The sequence below is a fragment of the Petromyzon marinus genome, unplaced genomic scaffold (genome assembly GCF_048934315.1).
Source record: "Petromyzon marinus isolate PM22_M1 ecotype Great Lakes invasive population unplaced genomic scaffold, UKy_Petmar_22M1.pri1.0 PM_G_Scaffold_27, whole genome shotgun sequence".
NCBI classification, from domain to species: Eukaryota; Metazoa; Chordata; class Hyperoartia; order Petromyzontiformes; family Petromyzontidae; genus Petromyzon; species Petromyzon marinus.
The window spans coordinates 1,545,879-1,562,145 of NW_027422839.1; the positions used below are offsets into that span (position 1 = coordinate 1,545,879).

Here is a 16,267-nt window from a genome sequence, read left to right on the forward strand (position 1 = left end):
GTAAGTTGTAGTAATCGTGCACATATTATACTGACTAGGATAACACCTAACGTTATTTATTTTTCCGCAACTTCTGACACCAAATGTAGTGGGTTCCAGGACACGGAGACGACAGAATATAAGCAGCACTATTTATTTAAACCTTAACAAGGGTTACACTAGAAGGGGTAGCGGCCCCTCCTGACCCAGCCAGGTGGGCTACTGCCTGGTCCGCTGACTGGAGGCTTGACTCTTCTTGGCGTCTTCACGATGCATCTTCGTTCTTGATACGGGCAGCCTCGAACCTCGTGAGGAGGCTGCTTATATGGGCCTCGGCATGCCCGGGCCCCACCCCGGCCACGCCTCCCTTCGAGAACCCTCTCGAAGCCCCCCTGTTGTCCACGTGCCCTCCAAGGTGCCCCCTAGGCCCCCAGCCCCCACTGGGGTCCAGTCACGTGTCCAGCCGGAGTCACAGAGAGTGCCACGGCCTCACACCACCCTCGTGGCCTCCCGGAGCCCAGAACCGGCCCTGATGTCATTCCCGCCTCCAGCCGGGATGACGTCATGCGTGTGTGTAGACCCGCGTGGTCATGATGCTCCCCCGCATAGTGACGTCACGCTTGTGCGTGTGTACACAGTAGTGATGCTACCATCACTACACATGTAACATTTTGTCTATGAGGGTCAAACATTGATTAAGTGTTCAAATCTAGATTGATTAAGTGATGTTAGGACAAAGTGTGTGTGTGTGTTTGGAAGTAACCTGTACAGATAACTCGGGTGAGACCCGTTGTTCTTGTGATACAGGTCAAAGGGTACTTTTGTGTTTCATGAAGCGTCGGCCTCTGCAGCAACTCATCGTCTTTGTAATAGGGAGCACGCTCGGATCATTCATCAGTTATAAGGCATACCACTTAAAAGTTACACGTATAGGAGGAGGTACATTCTCTACAACACGAATTGTAGTTTTGTCTCACGTGTTGACGTAGATTTTGTCTAGCTAGGACTAGAAATGCACCTTGGTGATTCACGTCTGGATGTTCGTACCTATCGGTTGAAGTAAACCCCACTGCTGTTGTTGAGACGCTGTGCACCAATAATGGTCCAACACATTGACGGCCTTCAGGCCAGGAAAGTCACAACATTTGCACACGAAGGACGCATTCACGCAAGTACCCCATGCTCCGTTTTGTTGTTTTAAAATGAAACATCTTTGAATTGTGTTGTGTTTTGAATTAGATTATTTTATTTCTTCATTAAAAGCTTGTATCAATTTACATCTGGAAGACTTCATTGCAAAGGACATTTCGTGTGAATTTTCTCTCAACGTTAAGTAGATGGCCTTGCAGGGGGTTCGGTTCAATGTGGACACAAACAATGCACACACACAGTGTACACACAGTGTACACACACACAGTGTACACACACAGTATACACAATATACAGTATACACAATATACACAATAATGTCCACGTTGCTGAGCTCACACACCCAAGGGAGGGAGCAATGGAAAATGAATCTAAATCAACTTAAACTCCAACTCTGTGACGTCACCACTCTGCATTACCTCATCGGCGTGAAACGCCAGGGGGAGGTGTACCTCGCTAGTGACGTCATATCACCAAGGTATTCACCCCTCCCCCGTCCACCGCGCTCTTGAGCGTGACGTCCCCTCCGCATGGGTCACTGCCGATATCGTTCCAGTGGCAATCCTTATTTGGGCAAAGCTACGCCCAGTGACTGGTAGCTCATTAACATAATGTTTCCGTTAAAGCCGTCGCGAGTTTATTGCGACGGGTTCAGCGCCCACGCCCCCATCCCTCGACATGTGGGCTGGCCTCATTAACATAATTTATTCAGTTACAGAGACGCTCTTGGGAGGGAAGTGACGTCATACTACTTCCTGCTGTCGCGAGGCAACAGGAAGCTGCCGTGTGCGCGCTTGCACTGAAATCCGAGGTGAGAAATTCTCATCGTTGTGGTGGTTGTGGTCGTTGTGGTGGTGGTGGTTGTTGTTGTTTACCAAGGTAGAGCCTCGCTCTCTCTCGTAGGGATGTCAGTTGAGTAGCAGCGAGCACGGGAATCGATGTCAAGGTTGGAACTTTACAACGCAGGGCCTAGCCACGCAGGGCCTTGCCTCCTGCCCTCGTCTGATTGCGTTCACTTTAATTATCTCGCTTAAGTTTAATTTGTCTTCACCCGGCTCGCCACTTTGTAACTTTGTTTTATTGTAAATATTCACGCAGTTTTTATTTTCTTTTGTTACCAGGCCAAGCCCGCTTGAGCTGCTATACCGCTCTTGTTATCAGAAGCGACCTGCCCACAACAACACAAGGTGAGGCTTTGTCAACGTGTGTGAATGTTTTGACTTAAAACTTTGGTGACTGCAGGAATTAATATTCTTCGTTCTTTCGGTAAAGTCATGTAGATAGAAAATAAAATAGAAATAACAATAAAATAAATTAAATGAAAAATATATATTTTTTTAAATGAAGCAAAAAACCCACGACGTTTCGATCGTAGCACAAGTGGTCTTTATCTTATTAAATTTAATCTGTTAATTTTATTTTCTATCTATGTGACTTTACTGAAAGAACCAACAATACGTGTGTCAATGTATCTATCGGTCAAAGATGCTAAGCGCGTGCCGCTGTTGACTCTGAATGTGTGGAGGGGAACACCTTCACGGGGAGAGAGAGACAGAGACACGGATAGCCTCGGCTATGTTGATTGATCCTCGATTCATTACTTGGTGGAGTGAGGAAGAATTAATGCTGAGCAGATGAAGGTGGCCAGGCATGGTTCTGGTCACACCACCACCTGTTTACTCATGGCAGTATGTGACAGTGTCAAGTTTATGTTTGCAGTAAAGTCTATTAACTCTGTTGAACACGGAGGTTATATCAAAACAATAGTTTATTTTTGTTTTCCTCTGGAACTCTTTATAAGAATGGAAATAGGAGGTGAGCACAGCACACACATGCAGCTGAATTCGGAACTGTTCATCCCAGCATTCAAGGACATCTGAGCCTGGATTCACACTTCTAAGTTGCGATTGAACATTAATTTCTGCATATCACAAATAGTATTGTGTTCAACACCCTTTGCTATGTCAGCTAAATTTAGCTTTCATAAATATTCCTTTTGTAGTCAGACAGCCGAAATTGTGTGCTTAGAGTTTTGGGTTAACATTCATCTTGAAGATATGAAGGCTTCCAGGCATATTAATGACATTTTCCCTCTCATTGTGTGCCATAACAGCCCGTGGAGAGAAACCCTTCAGGTGCACTCTGCACATGAAACCCTTCAAGTGCAGTGTGTGTGGGAAGACATTTTCAGATTTATCTACTCTTAAAAAACACCAGAGAACACACACAGGAGAGAAACCCTTCAAGTGCAGTGTGTGCGTGAAGGCATTTGCACAGTCATCTGATCTTGTAAAACACCAGAGAACACACACGGGAGAGAAACCCTTCAGGTGCACGATGTGCGGGATGGCGTTTGCACAGTCATGTAATCGTGTAACACACCAGAGAACACACACAGGAGAGAAACCCTTCAATTGCACTGTGTGTGGGAAGACATTTTCAGATTCATCTACTCTTAAAACACACCAGAGAACACACACGGGAGAGAAACCCTTCAGGTGCAGTGTGTGTGGGAAGACATTTTCACATTCATCTACTCTTAAAATGCACCAGAGAACACACACGGGAGAGAAACCCTTCAGGTGCAGTGTGTGTCGGAAGACATTTTCAGGTTCATTTGCTCTTAAAACACACCAGAGAACACACACAGGAGAGAAACCCTTCAAGTGCAGTGTGTGTGGAAAGGCATTTTCAGATTCATCTCATCTTCAAAGACACCAGAGAACACACACGGGAGAGAAACCCTTCAAGTGCAGTGTGTGTCGGAAGACATTTTCAGATTCATTTGCTCTTAAAACACACCAGAGAACACACACAGGAGAGAAACCCTTCAAGTGCAGTGTGTGCGTGAAGGCATTTGCACAGTCATCTGATCTTGTAAAACACCAGAGAACACACACGGGAGAGAAACCCTTCAGGTGCACGATGTGCGGGATGGCGTTTGCACAGTCATGTAATCGTGTAACACACCAGAGAACACACACAGGAGAGAAACCCTTCAATTGCACTGTGTGTGGGAAGACATTTTCAGATTCATCTACTCTTAAAACACACCAGAGAACACACACGGGAGAGAAACCCTTCAGGTGCAGTGTGTGTGGGAAGACATTTTCACATTCATCTACTCTTAAAATGCACCAGAGAACACACACGGGAGAGAAACCCTTCAGGTGCAGTGTGTGTCGGAAGACATTTTCAGGTTCATTTGCTCTTAAAACACACCAGAGAACACACACAGGAGAGAAACCCTTCAAGTGCAGTGTGTGTGGAAAGGCATTTTCAGATTCATCTCATCTTCAAAGACACCAGAGAACACACACGGGAGAGAAACCCTTCAAGTGCAGTGTGTGTCGGAAGACATTTTCAGATTCATTTGCTCTTAAAACACACCAGAGAACACACACAGGAGAGAAACCCTTCAAGTGCAGTGTGTGTGGAAAGGCATTTTCAGATTCATCTGCTCTTAAAACACACCAGAGAACACACACGGGAGAGAAACCCTTCAAGTGCACTGTGTGTGGGAAGGCATTTGCACAGTCATCTGCTCTTAAAAAACACCAGAGAACACACACGGGAGAAAAACCCTTCAAGTGCACTGTGTGTGGGAAGGCATTTGCACAGTCATCTGCTCTTAAAAAACACCAGAGAACACACACGGGAGAGAAACCCTTCAAGTGCACTGTGTGTGGGAAGACATTTTCAGATTCATCTGCTCTTAAAAAACACCAGAGAACACACACAGGAGAGAAACCCTTCAAGTGCAGTGTGTGCGTGAAGGCATTTGCACAGTCATCTGATCTTGTAAAACACCAGAGAACACACACGGGAGAGAAACCCTTCAGGTGCACGATGTGCGGGATGGCGTTTGCACAGTCATGTAATCGTGTAACACACCAGAGAACACACACAGGAGAGAAACCCTTCAATTGCACTGTGTGTGGGAAGACATTTTCAGATTCATCTACTCTTAAAACACACCAGAGAACACACACGGGAGAGAAACCCTTCAGGTGCAGTGTGTGTGGGAAGACATTTTCACATTCATCTACTCTTAAAATGCACCAGAGAACACACACGGGAGAGAAACCCTTCAGGTGCAGTGTGTGTCGGAAGACATTTTCAGGTTCATTTGCTCTTAAAACACACCAGAGAACACACACAGGAGAGAAACCCTTCAAGTGCAGTGTGTGTGGAAAGGCATTTTCAGATTCATCTCATCTTCAAAGACACCAGAGAACACACACGGGAGAGAAACCCTTCAAGTGCAGTGTGTGTCGGAAGACATTTTCAGATTCATTTGCTCTTAAAACACACCAGAGAACACACACAGGAGAGAAACCCTTCAAGTGCAGTGTGTGTGGAAAGGCATTTTCAGATTCATCTGCTCTTAAAACACACCAGAGAACACACACGGGAGAGAAACCCTTCAAGTGCACTGTGTGTGGGAAGGCATTTGCACAGTCATCTGCTCTTAAAAAACACCAGAGAACACACACGGGAGAAAAACCCTTCAAGTGCACTGTGTGTGGGAAGGCATTTGCACAGTCATCTGCTCTTAAAAAACACCAGAGAACACACACGGGAGAGAAACCCTTCAAGTGCACTGTGTGTGGGAAGACATTTTCAGATTCATCTGCTCTTAAAACACACCAGAGAACACACACGGGAGAGAAACCCTTCAAGTGCACTGTATGTGGGAAGGCATTTGTACAGTCATTTGCTCTTAAAACACACCAGAGAACACACACGGGAGAGAAACCCTTCAGGTGCAGTGTGTGTGGGAAGACATTTTCACAGTCATCTGCTCTTAAAACACACCAGAGTACACACACGGGAGAGAAACCCTTCAAGTGCAGTGTGTGTGGGAAGGCATTTTCACAGTCATCTGCTCTTAAAACACACCAGAGAACACAGAAGCATCTGAAGATCCACAAGGAGTGCAGTCTGAAATCAGCTTGTGAAAGTCAAAGTGCCGCAATGAGCCCATCCCTCATGAAACAAGAACCGGAAGAAAATCCCAGCTTGGACACTTTTAAAGGTATCGAGGTGAAATGTGAAGAAGTGATGGTGAAGAGGGAAGAAGTGAAGGTAAAATGTGAAGATGATTCAAATCCAAAATGGGACCTTCACATCGATGGAGGCAACGTGAAGCAGGAGGAGAATTCTGACTGTGAGGCAGAGCGAGGCAACTCTCAGCAGTTTGTGGAAGTGGAGGTGTGGGTGGACTTCCTCCAAGACAATACAAAGTCAAGTGGAGACTCGATAGATGTGTAAGCTTGAGATGATGTCGCTCCAATAGATGCACCTTTGTCACAGGCCTTTAATGACAAGAACGTGAAGTTGGACACTCAGTTGCTAGGTTCAACCTGCAGAGTAAGAGCGGCCAGTCTTTGTAGACCTGTGGGTTGGGTAGATCTTTAAACAGGAGCGAGAGACAATAAGCCCCCAAGCATTCACGATGTTATAATAATTGCATTTACACGCTGCTTGCCTTATCGCCTCGGCAACTCGGAGTTTTATGTCGTACCTCGTCTGAAACACTCGAAGAGCATCCCCAAGTAGCAGCTGCCCCTGTGTGGCACAAGGTGGTGGCCCTGCACCAGCCTGCATGTGGACAAGAGCCTGTCAGTAGGGGGCGATGATTGATGCGTCATCTCAGTTGTGTAGTTTGTAGGCAATCTTGATTAGAAGCTTTCGTGACTGCAGGAATCCACACTGTTGAGTTATTTCGGTAAAGTCACCACGTGGGTAGAAACATAACAGATCACGGCGTTTAGATCACAACACGCACAATCGTCATCAGGTGGGACAACCACAGCAAGAGAAACTGCTGAAGTAGTAGGCGCCTACTCCAGTAGTTTCTGCTTATTGCTGCTGTGCTTGTCCCACCTGATGACGATTGCTTGTGTTGCCATCGAAGCGCCGTCATCTATTATTTGTAGCGTAATGTTTAGAATTTGCTACATTTTGACCCAGATGCCAGCATGCAACGGCCTACTCGTTTTGAATGATGCAACAATAGTACGGTGTACATACACTGTTAAGCAGACGGTGCGTATTTGTAAAATAACTTCTTGTTAATACGATGTAACGTGATGCAGTCAATTTCGCTGCAGTAATTCAATGTTGCTAATATGCCCGTCAATGATTTATAATGAATACTTGTCTGATTGTGCATTTAACATTTTATCTGAGGGTCACACATTGAATATGTGATGTTAGGACAAAGTGTGTGTGTGTTTGGAAGTAACCTGTACAGAGCACTCAGGTGAGACCCGTTGTTCTTGTGATACAGGTCAAAGGGTACTTTTGTGTTTCACGAAGCGTCTGCCTCTGGAGCAACTCATTGTCTTTGAAATAGGGAGCACGCTCGGATCATTCATCAGTTACAAGGCATACCACTTGAAAGTTACACGTATAGGAGGAGGTACATTCTCTACAACACGAATTGTAGTTTTGTCTTGCGTGTTGACGTAGATTTTGTCTAACTGGGACTAGAAATGCTCCTTGCTGATTGACGTCTGGATGTTCGTAACCATCGGTTGAAGCAAACCCCACTGCTGTTGTTGAGACGCTGTGCACCAATAAGGGTCCAACACATTGACGGCCTTCAGGCCAGGAAAGTCACAACATTTGCACACGAAGGACGTATTCACGCAAGTACCCCACGCTCCGTTTTGAAGTTTTAAAATGAAACATCTTTGACTTGTATTGTGTTTTGAATTAGATGATTTTATTTCTTCATTAAAAGCTTGTATCAATTTACATCTGGAAGACTTCATTGAAAAGGACATTTCGTGTGAATTTTATCTCAACGTTAAGTAGATGGCCTTGCCAGGGGTTCGGACACAAACAGTGTCACACACACAGTGTACACACACACAGTGGACACACAGTATACACACAGTGTACACACAGTGTACACACACAGTGTTTACACTGTACACATGCACAGGGTATACACTGTACACAGTGTACACACATACAGTGTATACACAGTGTACACACACAGTGTGCACACGCAGTGTACACACACACAGTGTACACACACGCAGTGTACAATCACAGTGTACACACAGTGACACAGTGTACACACACACAGTGACACACAGTGACACAACAACAATCGCCATTCGCCACTAAGTGGCGGTGACGTCACCACGACGCTTGTGCCAAGCACAGTGACACACACACAGTGACACACAGTGACACACAGCGACACACAGTGACACAGTGTCACACACAGTGTATACACATAGTGTACACACATACAGTGTACACACACAGTGTATACACAGTGTATGTCCACACAGTGTATATCCGTACACACAGTGTACACACACACAGTGTATACAAATAATGTCCACGTTGTTGCTGAGCTCACACACCAAAGGGAGGGAGCAATGGAAAATGAATCTAAATCAACTTAAACTCCAACTCTGTGACGTCACCACTCTGCATTACCTCATCGGCGTGAAACGCCAGGGTGAGGTGTACCTCGCTAGTAACGTCATGTCACCAAGGTATTCACCCCTCCCCCGTCCACAGCGCTCTTGAGCGTGACGTCACCTCCGCCTGTGTCACTGCCGATATCGTTCCAGTGGCAATCCTTATTTGGGCAAAGCTACGCCCAGTGACTGGTGGCTCATTAACATAATGTGTCCGTTAAAGCCGTCGAGAGTTTATTACGACAGGTTCAGCGCCCACGCCCCCATCCCTCGACATATGGGCTGGCGTCATTAACATAATTTATTCAGTAACAGAGCCGCTCTTGGGAGGGAAGTGACGTCATACTACTTCCTGCTGTCGCGAGGTAACAGGAAGCTGCCGTGTGCGCGCTTGCACTGAAATCCGAGGTGAGAAATTCTCATCGTTGTGGTGGTTGTTGTGGTGGTGGTTGTTGTTTACCAAGGTAGAGCCTCGCTCTCTCGTAGGGATGTCAGTTGAGTAGCAGCGAGCATGGGAATCGATGTCCAGGTTGGAACTTTACAACGCGGGGCCTAGCCACGCGAGGCCTTGCCTCCTGCCCTCGCCTGATTGCATTCACTTTAATTATCTCGCTTAAGTTTAATTTGTCTTCACCCGGCTCGCCACTTTGTAACTTTGTTTTATTGTAAATATTCACGCAGTTTTTATTTTCTTTTGTTAGCAGGCCAAGCCCGCTTGAGCTGCTATACCGCTCTTGTTATCAGAAGCGACCTGCCCACAACAACACAAGGTGAGGCTTTGTCAACGTGTGTGAATGTTTTGACTTAAAACTTTGGTGACTGCAGGAATTAATATTCTTGGTTCTTTCGGTGAATTCACGTAGATAGAAAATAAAATAATAAAAATAAATGAAAAATAAAAAATTTAAAATAAAGCAAAAAACCCACGACGTTTCGATCGCAACACAGGTGGTCTTTATCTTATTAAATTTAATCTGTTATTTTTATTTTCTATCTACGTGACTTTACTGAAAGAACCAACAATACGTGTGTCAATGTATCTATCGGTCAAAGACGCTAAGCGCGTGCCGCTGTTGACTCTGAATGTGTGGAGGGGAACACCTTCACCACGGAGAGAGAGAGAGACAGAGACACGGATAGCCTCGGCTATGTTGATTGATCCTCGATTCATTACTTGGTGGAGTGAGGAAGAATTAATGCTGAGCAGATGAAGGTGGCCAGGCATGGTTCTGGTCACACCGCAACCTTTTTACTCATGGCAGTGTGTGACAGTGTCAAGTTTGTGTTTGCAGTTAAGTCTATTAACTCTATTGCACACGGAGGTTATATCAAAACAATAGTTTATTTTTGTTTTCCTCAGGAACTCTTAATAAGAATGGAAACAGGATGTGAACACAGCACACACATTCAGCTGAAGTCGGAACTGTTCATCCCAGCATTCAAGGACATCTGAGTTGTGATTGAACATTAATTCATGCTATGTCAGCTGAATTTAGCTCTTAGAAATATTCCTTTTGTAGCCAGACAGCCGAAATTGTGTGCTTAGAGTTTTGGGTTATCATTCATTTTGAAGATACGAGGGCTTCCAGGCATGTTTATAACCATTTGCCCTCTCATTGTGTGCCATCACAGCCCGTGTGATGAATTTGGGACACTTTTTCACTACATCATGAATATATGAATAAGTATAGACGTGTAAGTCACATGTGACTATATGTGCATTCCTCTGTGCATCGATACTGACGTGTCGATGGTGTGGATATTATTTTTTTCTGTCTGCAGCTGACGCTGGTCTGATGGAGCAAAGGCCGTCGGCACAGCTCGGTACGACAAGTCAACAATGCGACCAGCGTGCATACAGCACGGATCGGACTGGAAATTTGACACAGCACCAGAGAACTCGCACGGGAGAGAAACCCTTCAAGTGCACAGTGTGTGGGAAGGCATTTGCATGGCCATCAGTTCTTGAGATACACCAGAGAACTCACACGGGAGAGAAACCCTTCAAGTGCAGTGTGTGTAACAAGGCATTTTCACAGTCATCTGCTCTTAAAAAACACCAGAGAACACACACGGGAGAGAAACCCTTCAAGTGCAGTGTGTGTGGGAAGGCATTTCCAGATTCATCTAATCTTCAAAGACACCAGAGAACACACACGGGAGAGAAACCCTTCAAGTGCAGTGTTTGTGGGAAGGCATTTTCACGGCCATCTGCTCTTAAAAAACACCAGAGAACACACACGGGAGAGAAACCCTTCAAGTGCAGTGTGTATGGGGAGGCATTTGCACAGTCATCTGTTGTTAAAAAACATCAGAGAACACACACTGGAGAGAAACCCTTTAAGTGCACTGTGTGTGGGAAGGCATTTGCCTGGCCATCAGTTCTTCAGACCCACCAGAGAACACACACGGGAGTGAAACCCTTCAGGTGCACCTTGTGCGGGAAGGCGTTTGTACATGTGTCACATCTTCAAAGACACCAGAGAACACACACGGGAGAGAAACCCTTCAGGTGCATTCTGTGCGGGATGGCGTTTGCACAGTCACCACATCTTAAAGTACACCAGAGAACACACACGGGAGAGAAACCCTTCAAGTGCAGTGTGTGTGGGAAGGCGTTTGCACATTCATCTGCTCTTGTAGTACACCAGAGAACACACACGGGAGAGAAACCCTTCAAGTGCACTGTGTGTAGGCAGATGTTTGCAAATTCATCAAATCTTCAAGTACACCAGAGAACACAGAAGCATCAGAAGATCCACAAGGAGTGGAGTCTGAAATCAGCTTGTGAAAGTCAAAGTGCCGCCATGAGCCCATCCCTCATGAAACACGAACCAGAAGAAAATCCCAGTTTGGACACTTTTAAAGTTATCGAGGTGAAATATGAAGAGGTGATGGTGAAATATGAAGAGGTGAAGGTGAAATGTGAAGATGTGATGGTGAAGAGTGAAGAAGTGAAGGTGAAATGTGAAGATGAAGATTCAACTCCAAAATGGGACCTTCACATCGATGGAGGCAACGTGAAGCAGGAGGAGATTTCTGACTGTGAGGCAGAGCGAGGCAACTCCCAACAGTTTGTGGAAGTGGAGGTGTGGGTGGACTTCCTAGACAATACAAAGTCAAGTGGAGACCCGGTAGATGTGTAAGCCAGAGACGATGTCGCTACAATAGATGCATCTTTGTCACAGGCCTTTAATGACAAGAATGTGAAGTTGAACACTCAATTCCTAGGTTCAACCTGCAGAGTAAGAGCGAGCGGCCAGTCTTTGTGGACCTGTGGGTTGGGGAGATCTTTAACCAGGAGCGAGAGCCAAGAAGCTCCCAAGCATTCACTAAATAATTGCATTTACACGGTGCTTGCTTAATAACCTTTGCAACTCCGAGTTTTGTATCGTATCTCGTCTGAAACACTCGAAGAGCATCCCCAAGTAGCAGCTGCCCCTGTGTGGCACAGGGTGGTGGCCCTGCACCGGCCTGCATTTATTATTTTTTTCCGCCTGAGGACGACCGCTTGTGTTACGATCGAAACGTCGTGATCTATTATTATTTTTTCTGCCTACGTGACATTACTGAAAGAACCAAAGAGTATGTGAACAAGAGGCTGTCAGTAGGGGGCGATGATTGATGTTTCATCTCAGTTGTGTAATTTATCGCTAATGTTTAGAATTCGCCAGCATGCAATGGCCTACTCGTTTTGAATGACACAATAGTATGTTTTACATCCACTGTTAAGCAGACGGTGCATATTTTTTCAAATAGCTTTTTAATCAGATGTTATCTGATGCAGTAGATTTCACTGCAGTAATTACATTTTCTTAAAATTCCAGTCAATAATTTAGAATGAACATTTATTTTGGTTCTTTCGTTAAAGTCACGTAGAATGAGATTATAATAATAAAATCAAATAACACAATAAAATTCTCACGACGTTTCGGCCACAACACAAGTGGCTTTCAGGTGAAAGGAACAGACCTGTCGGGACGACAGAGCTTCAATGAACGCTGTTAAGATTCGTAGCGTCTATTAAGCTGGTTTAGAGAGGTGAGGCACCTTGACAAAGGGGTTTACATATAAAACAGGAGAATTTAGCATTGAAATAGCTGAGTGATTAGCTTGTGACTGGTCATAGAAATAGACTGGTCATAGAAATTGCTTTATTGTTTTATTTTATTAATTTATTATTTTATTCTCATTCTACGTGACTTAAGATGAATCCTTGCAGTCACGAAAGCTTTAAATCGAAATTTAGAATGAACACTTGTCTGATTTTGTGTGTACGTGCATCACTTTTTTTTTTTATAAGGGTCAAACATTGAATTAGTGATGTTAGGACAAAGTGCGTGTGTGTTTTGGAAGCAACCTGTACAGATAACTCAGGTGAGACCCGATGTTCTTGTGATACAGGTCAAAGGGTATTTTTGTGTTTCAGGAAGCATCTGGAGCAACTCATTGTCTTTGACATAGGAAGCACACTCGGATAATTCATCAGTTACAAGGCATACCACCTTAAAGTTACACGCAGAGGAGATACATTCTCTACAACACGAATTATAATTTTGTCTTACGTGTTGACGTAGATTTGTCGAACTTGGACTAGAAATGCTCTTTGCTGATTCACGTCTGGATGTTCACAACCATGGCTTGAAGCAAGCCCCACTACTGTTGAGACATTGTCCACCAAAACTGGTCCACAGTTGGCTTGCACTGAATCAATGCTGCAGTAATTATGGACTCGCACGAAGGCCGTGGGATTTATATTTTGTGTTCAACATTCCTTTGTTTCGTGGAGAGACCGATTAAATTAAAGACGTCTTGTCTGCTGATCTTGTTCATATCTGTGTACATCGATATCCCACATTGCTTGCACGTACACACCACACGCAATTAAATCAATAAAAATAAGAACGACTTCCGGGGATTGCGAAGATCGAGGAATCTCTTTCAATGGAGCGAGTTCAGTGTGTTCGATTCAACATCTCTCTGTCTCTGTCCGTCTGTGTCATCTGTTTGCCTCTGTGTTTCTCTCTGCCTGTCTCTCTGTCGTCTCTGTGTTCCTCTTGTCTGTGTCTATCTGCCTGTCTTGTCTGTGTGTGTGTCTCTCTATCAGCGTCTATCCAACCGTATTCAACGACTGTCAGTAGCAACACGCGCCCGGTCAACTTGCATGGCCCGTGACTCAAACTTGCTCAAAGGAGTGTTTATCTGTAATTTATTTCGCACCATACCTAGCCAACCGTGTTAATCCATGGGTCTCTGTGTGTGTGTCTGTGTGTGAGTCTCTGTGTGTGTATCTGTGTGAGTCTCTGTGTGTGTGTGTCTGGAACTTATTTCGCACCGTACGTAACCGAACCTGCCCAGGAGGAGCGGCTGGTATCTGTGGAGCTGTGGGCCGGGTAAATCTGTGAGCAGGAGCGAGAGACAATTAAGCTCCCAATCATTCACTACGTTATAAACAACATATTTGCACTCATAAGTCGCTTGCCTAATTGCCTCAGCAACTCGGTGTTTCGTATCGAACCTCATCTCAAACAATGGAAGGGCGCCCCCTAGTGGCAGCTGCCCCTGTGTGGCACAAGGTGGCCCTGCACCGGCCTGCACGTGGACATGAGTCTGTCGGTAGGGGGCGATCATTGAGGCGTCATCTCCCTGTGGAGTTTCTGGATAGTGTCTGGAATTGCCACAATTTTGACCGTGACACCAACATGCAATGTGCGTTGTGAGTGACACAGTGGTTTGTTTGACATCCGCTGTTAAGCAGAACAGCGCATATTGTGGTGAATGTTTCTGGGGTAGCCAGATATGCCTGTCGGATTTGAATCTTGAACCTCGGCAATAAAGAGAAAGCGCTACCATATTCCTGGTTCTTTCGGTAAAGTCACGTAGATAGAAAAATAAATGATAAAAAATAATAAATTAACATTTTCATAATAAATAAAAATAATAAATTGAAAATAAATTGATGAAAAGATGCCATGGGTCGACTGACTGAGATGACTGGCCAATGCACCACCTGTGCCCCCCACTACACACACACAGTGTACACACACACAGTGTACACACACACAGTGTACACACACACAGTGTACACACAGTGTACACACACACACTGTATACACAGTGTACAAACACAGTGTACACACACACATTGTGTACACACACAGAGTGTACACACACACACAGTGTACATACACACAGTGTGCACACACAGAGTACACACACACACAGTGTACACACACACACACACAGTGTACACACACAGAGTACACACACACAGTGTACACACACACAGTGTACACACACACGGTGTACACACACACAGTGTACACACACACACAGTGTACACACACACAAAATGTACACACACACAGTGTATACACACAGAGTACACACACACAGTGTACACACAGACACAGTGTGTACACACACACAGTGTACACACACACAGTGTATACACACAGTGTATACACACACATACACAGTGTACACACACACACAGTGTACACACACAGTGTACACACACACACAGTGTACGTACACACACAGTGTATACACAATAATGTCCACGTTGTTGTTGTAGCTGAGCCCACACACCCAAGGGAGGGAGCAATGTAAAATGAATCTAAATCAACTTAAACTCCAATCCCGCTCTGTGACGTCACCACTCTGCATTACCTCATCGGCGTGAAACGCCAGGGGGAGGTGTACCTCGCTAGGGACGTCATGTCACCAAGTTATTCATCCGTCCATCGCGCTCTTGAACGTGACGTCACCTCCGTTTGGGTCACTGCCGATATCTTTCCAGTGCCAATCCTTATTTGGGCAAAGATACGCCCAGTGACTGGCGGCTCATTAACATAATGTATCCTTAAGCCGTCGCGAGTTTGTTGCGACGGGTTCAGCGCCCACGCCCCCATCCCTCGACGTATGGTCCGGTCTCATTAACATAATTTATTCAGTTACAGAGCAGCTCGTGGGAGGGAAGTGACGTCATACTACTTCCTGCTGTCGCGAGGCAACAGGAAGCTGCCGTGTGCGCGCTTGCACTGAACTCCGAGGTGAGAAATTCTCATCGTTGTGGTGGTGGTGGTTGTGGTGGTGGTTGTTGTTGTTTACCAAGGTAGAGCCTCTCTCTCGTAGGGATGTCAGTTGAGTAGCAGCGAGCATGGGAATCGATGTCCAGGTTGGAACTTTACAACGCGGGGCCTAGCCACGGGGGGCCTTGCCTCCTGCCCTCGCCTGATTGCATTCACTTTAATTATCTCGCTTAAGTTTAATTTGTCTTCACCCGGCTCGCCACTTTGTAACTTTGTTTTATTGTCAATATTCACGCAGTTTTATTTTCGTTCTTTTGTTTGCAGGCCAAGCCCGCTTGAGCTGCTATACCGCTCTTGTTATCAGAAGCGACCTGCCCACAACAACACAAGGTGAGGCTTTGTCAACGTGTGTGAATGTTTTGACTTAAAACTTTGGTGACTGCAGGAATTAATATTCTTGGTTCTTTCGGTAAAGTCACGTAGATAGAAAATAAAATAAAAATAACAGATAATAAATTTAAAAAAATAAAAAAAATTGAAAATGAAGCAAAAAACCCACGACGTTTCGATCCCAACACAAGTGGTCTTTATCTTATTAAATTTAATCTGTTATTCTTATTTTCTATCTACGTGACTTTACTGAAAGAACCAACAATA

General features: G+C 45.1%; 1 protein-coding gene across 1 annotated transcript in view; it reads left to right on the forward strand.

The window, feature by feature from the left end:
• Positions 1–2,930: 2,930 nt before the first annotated feature.
• Positions 2,931–16,267, forward strand: part of LOC142913971 (uncharacterized) — a 40,137-nt gene continuing 26,800 nt past the window's right edge. Inside the window, exons 1-2 of the mRNA XM_076061092.1 lie at positions 2,931–2,943; positions 4,622–5,950. Coding sequence (XP_075917207.1) covers positions 2,931–2,943; positions 4,622–5,950 — 1,342 coding nt within the window. The remainder of the gene's footprint in view (positions 2,944–4,621; positions 5,951–16,267) is intronic.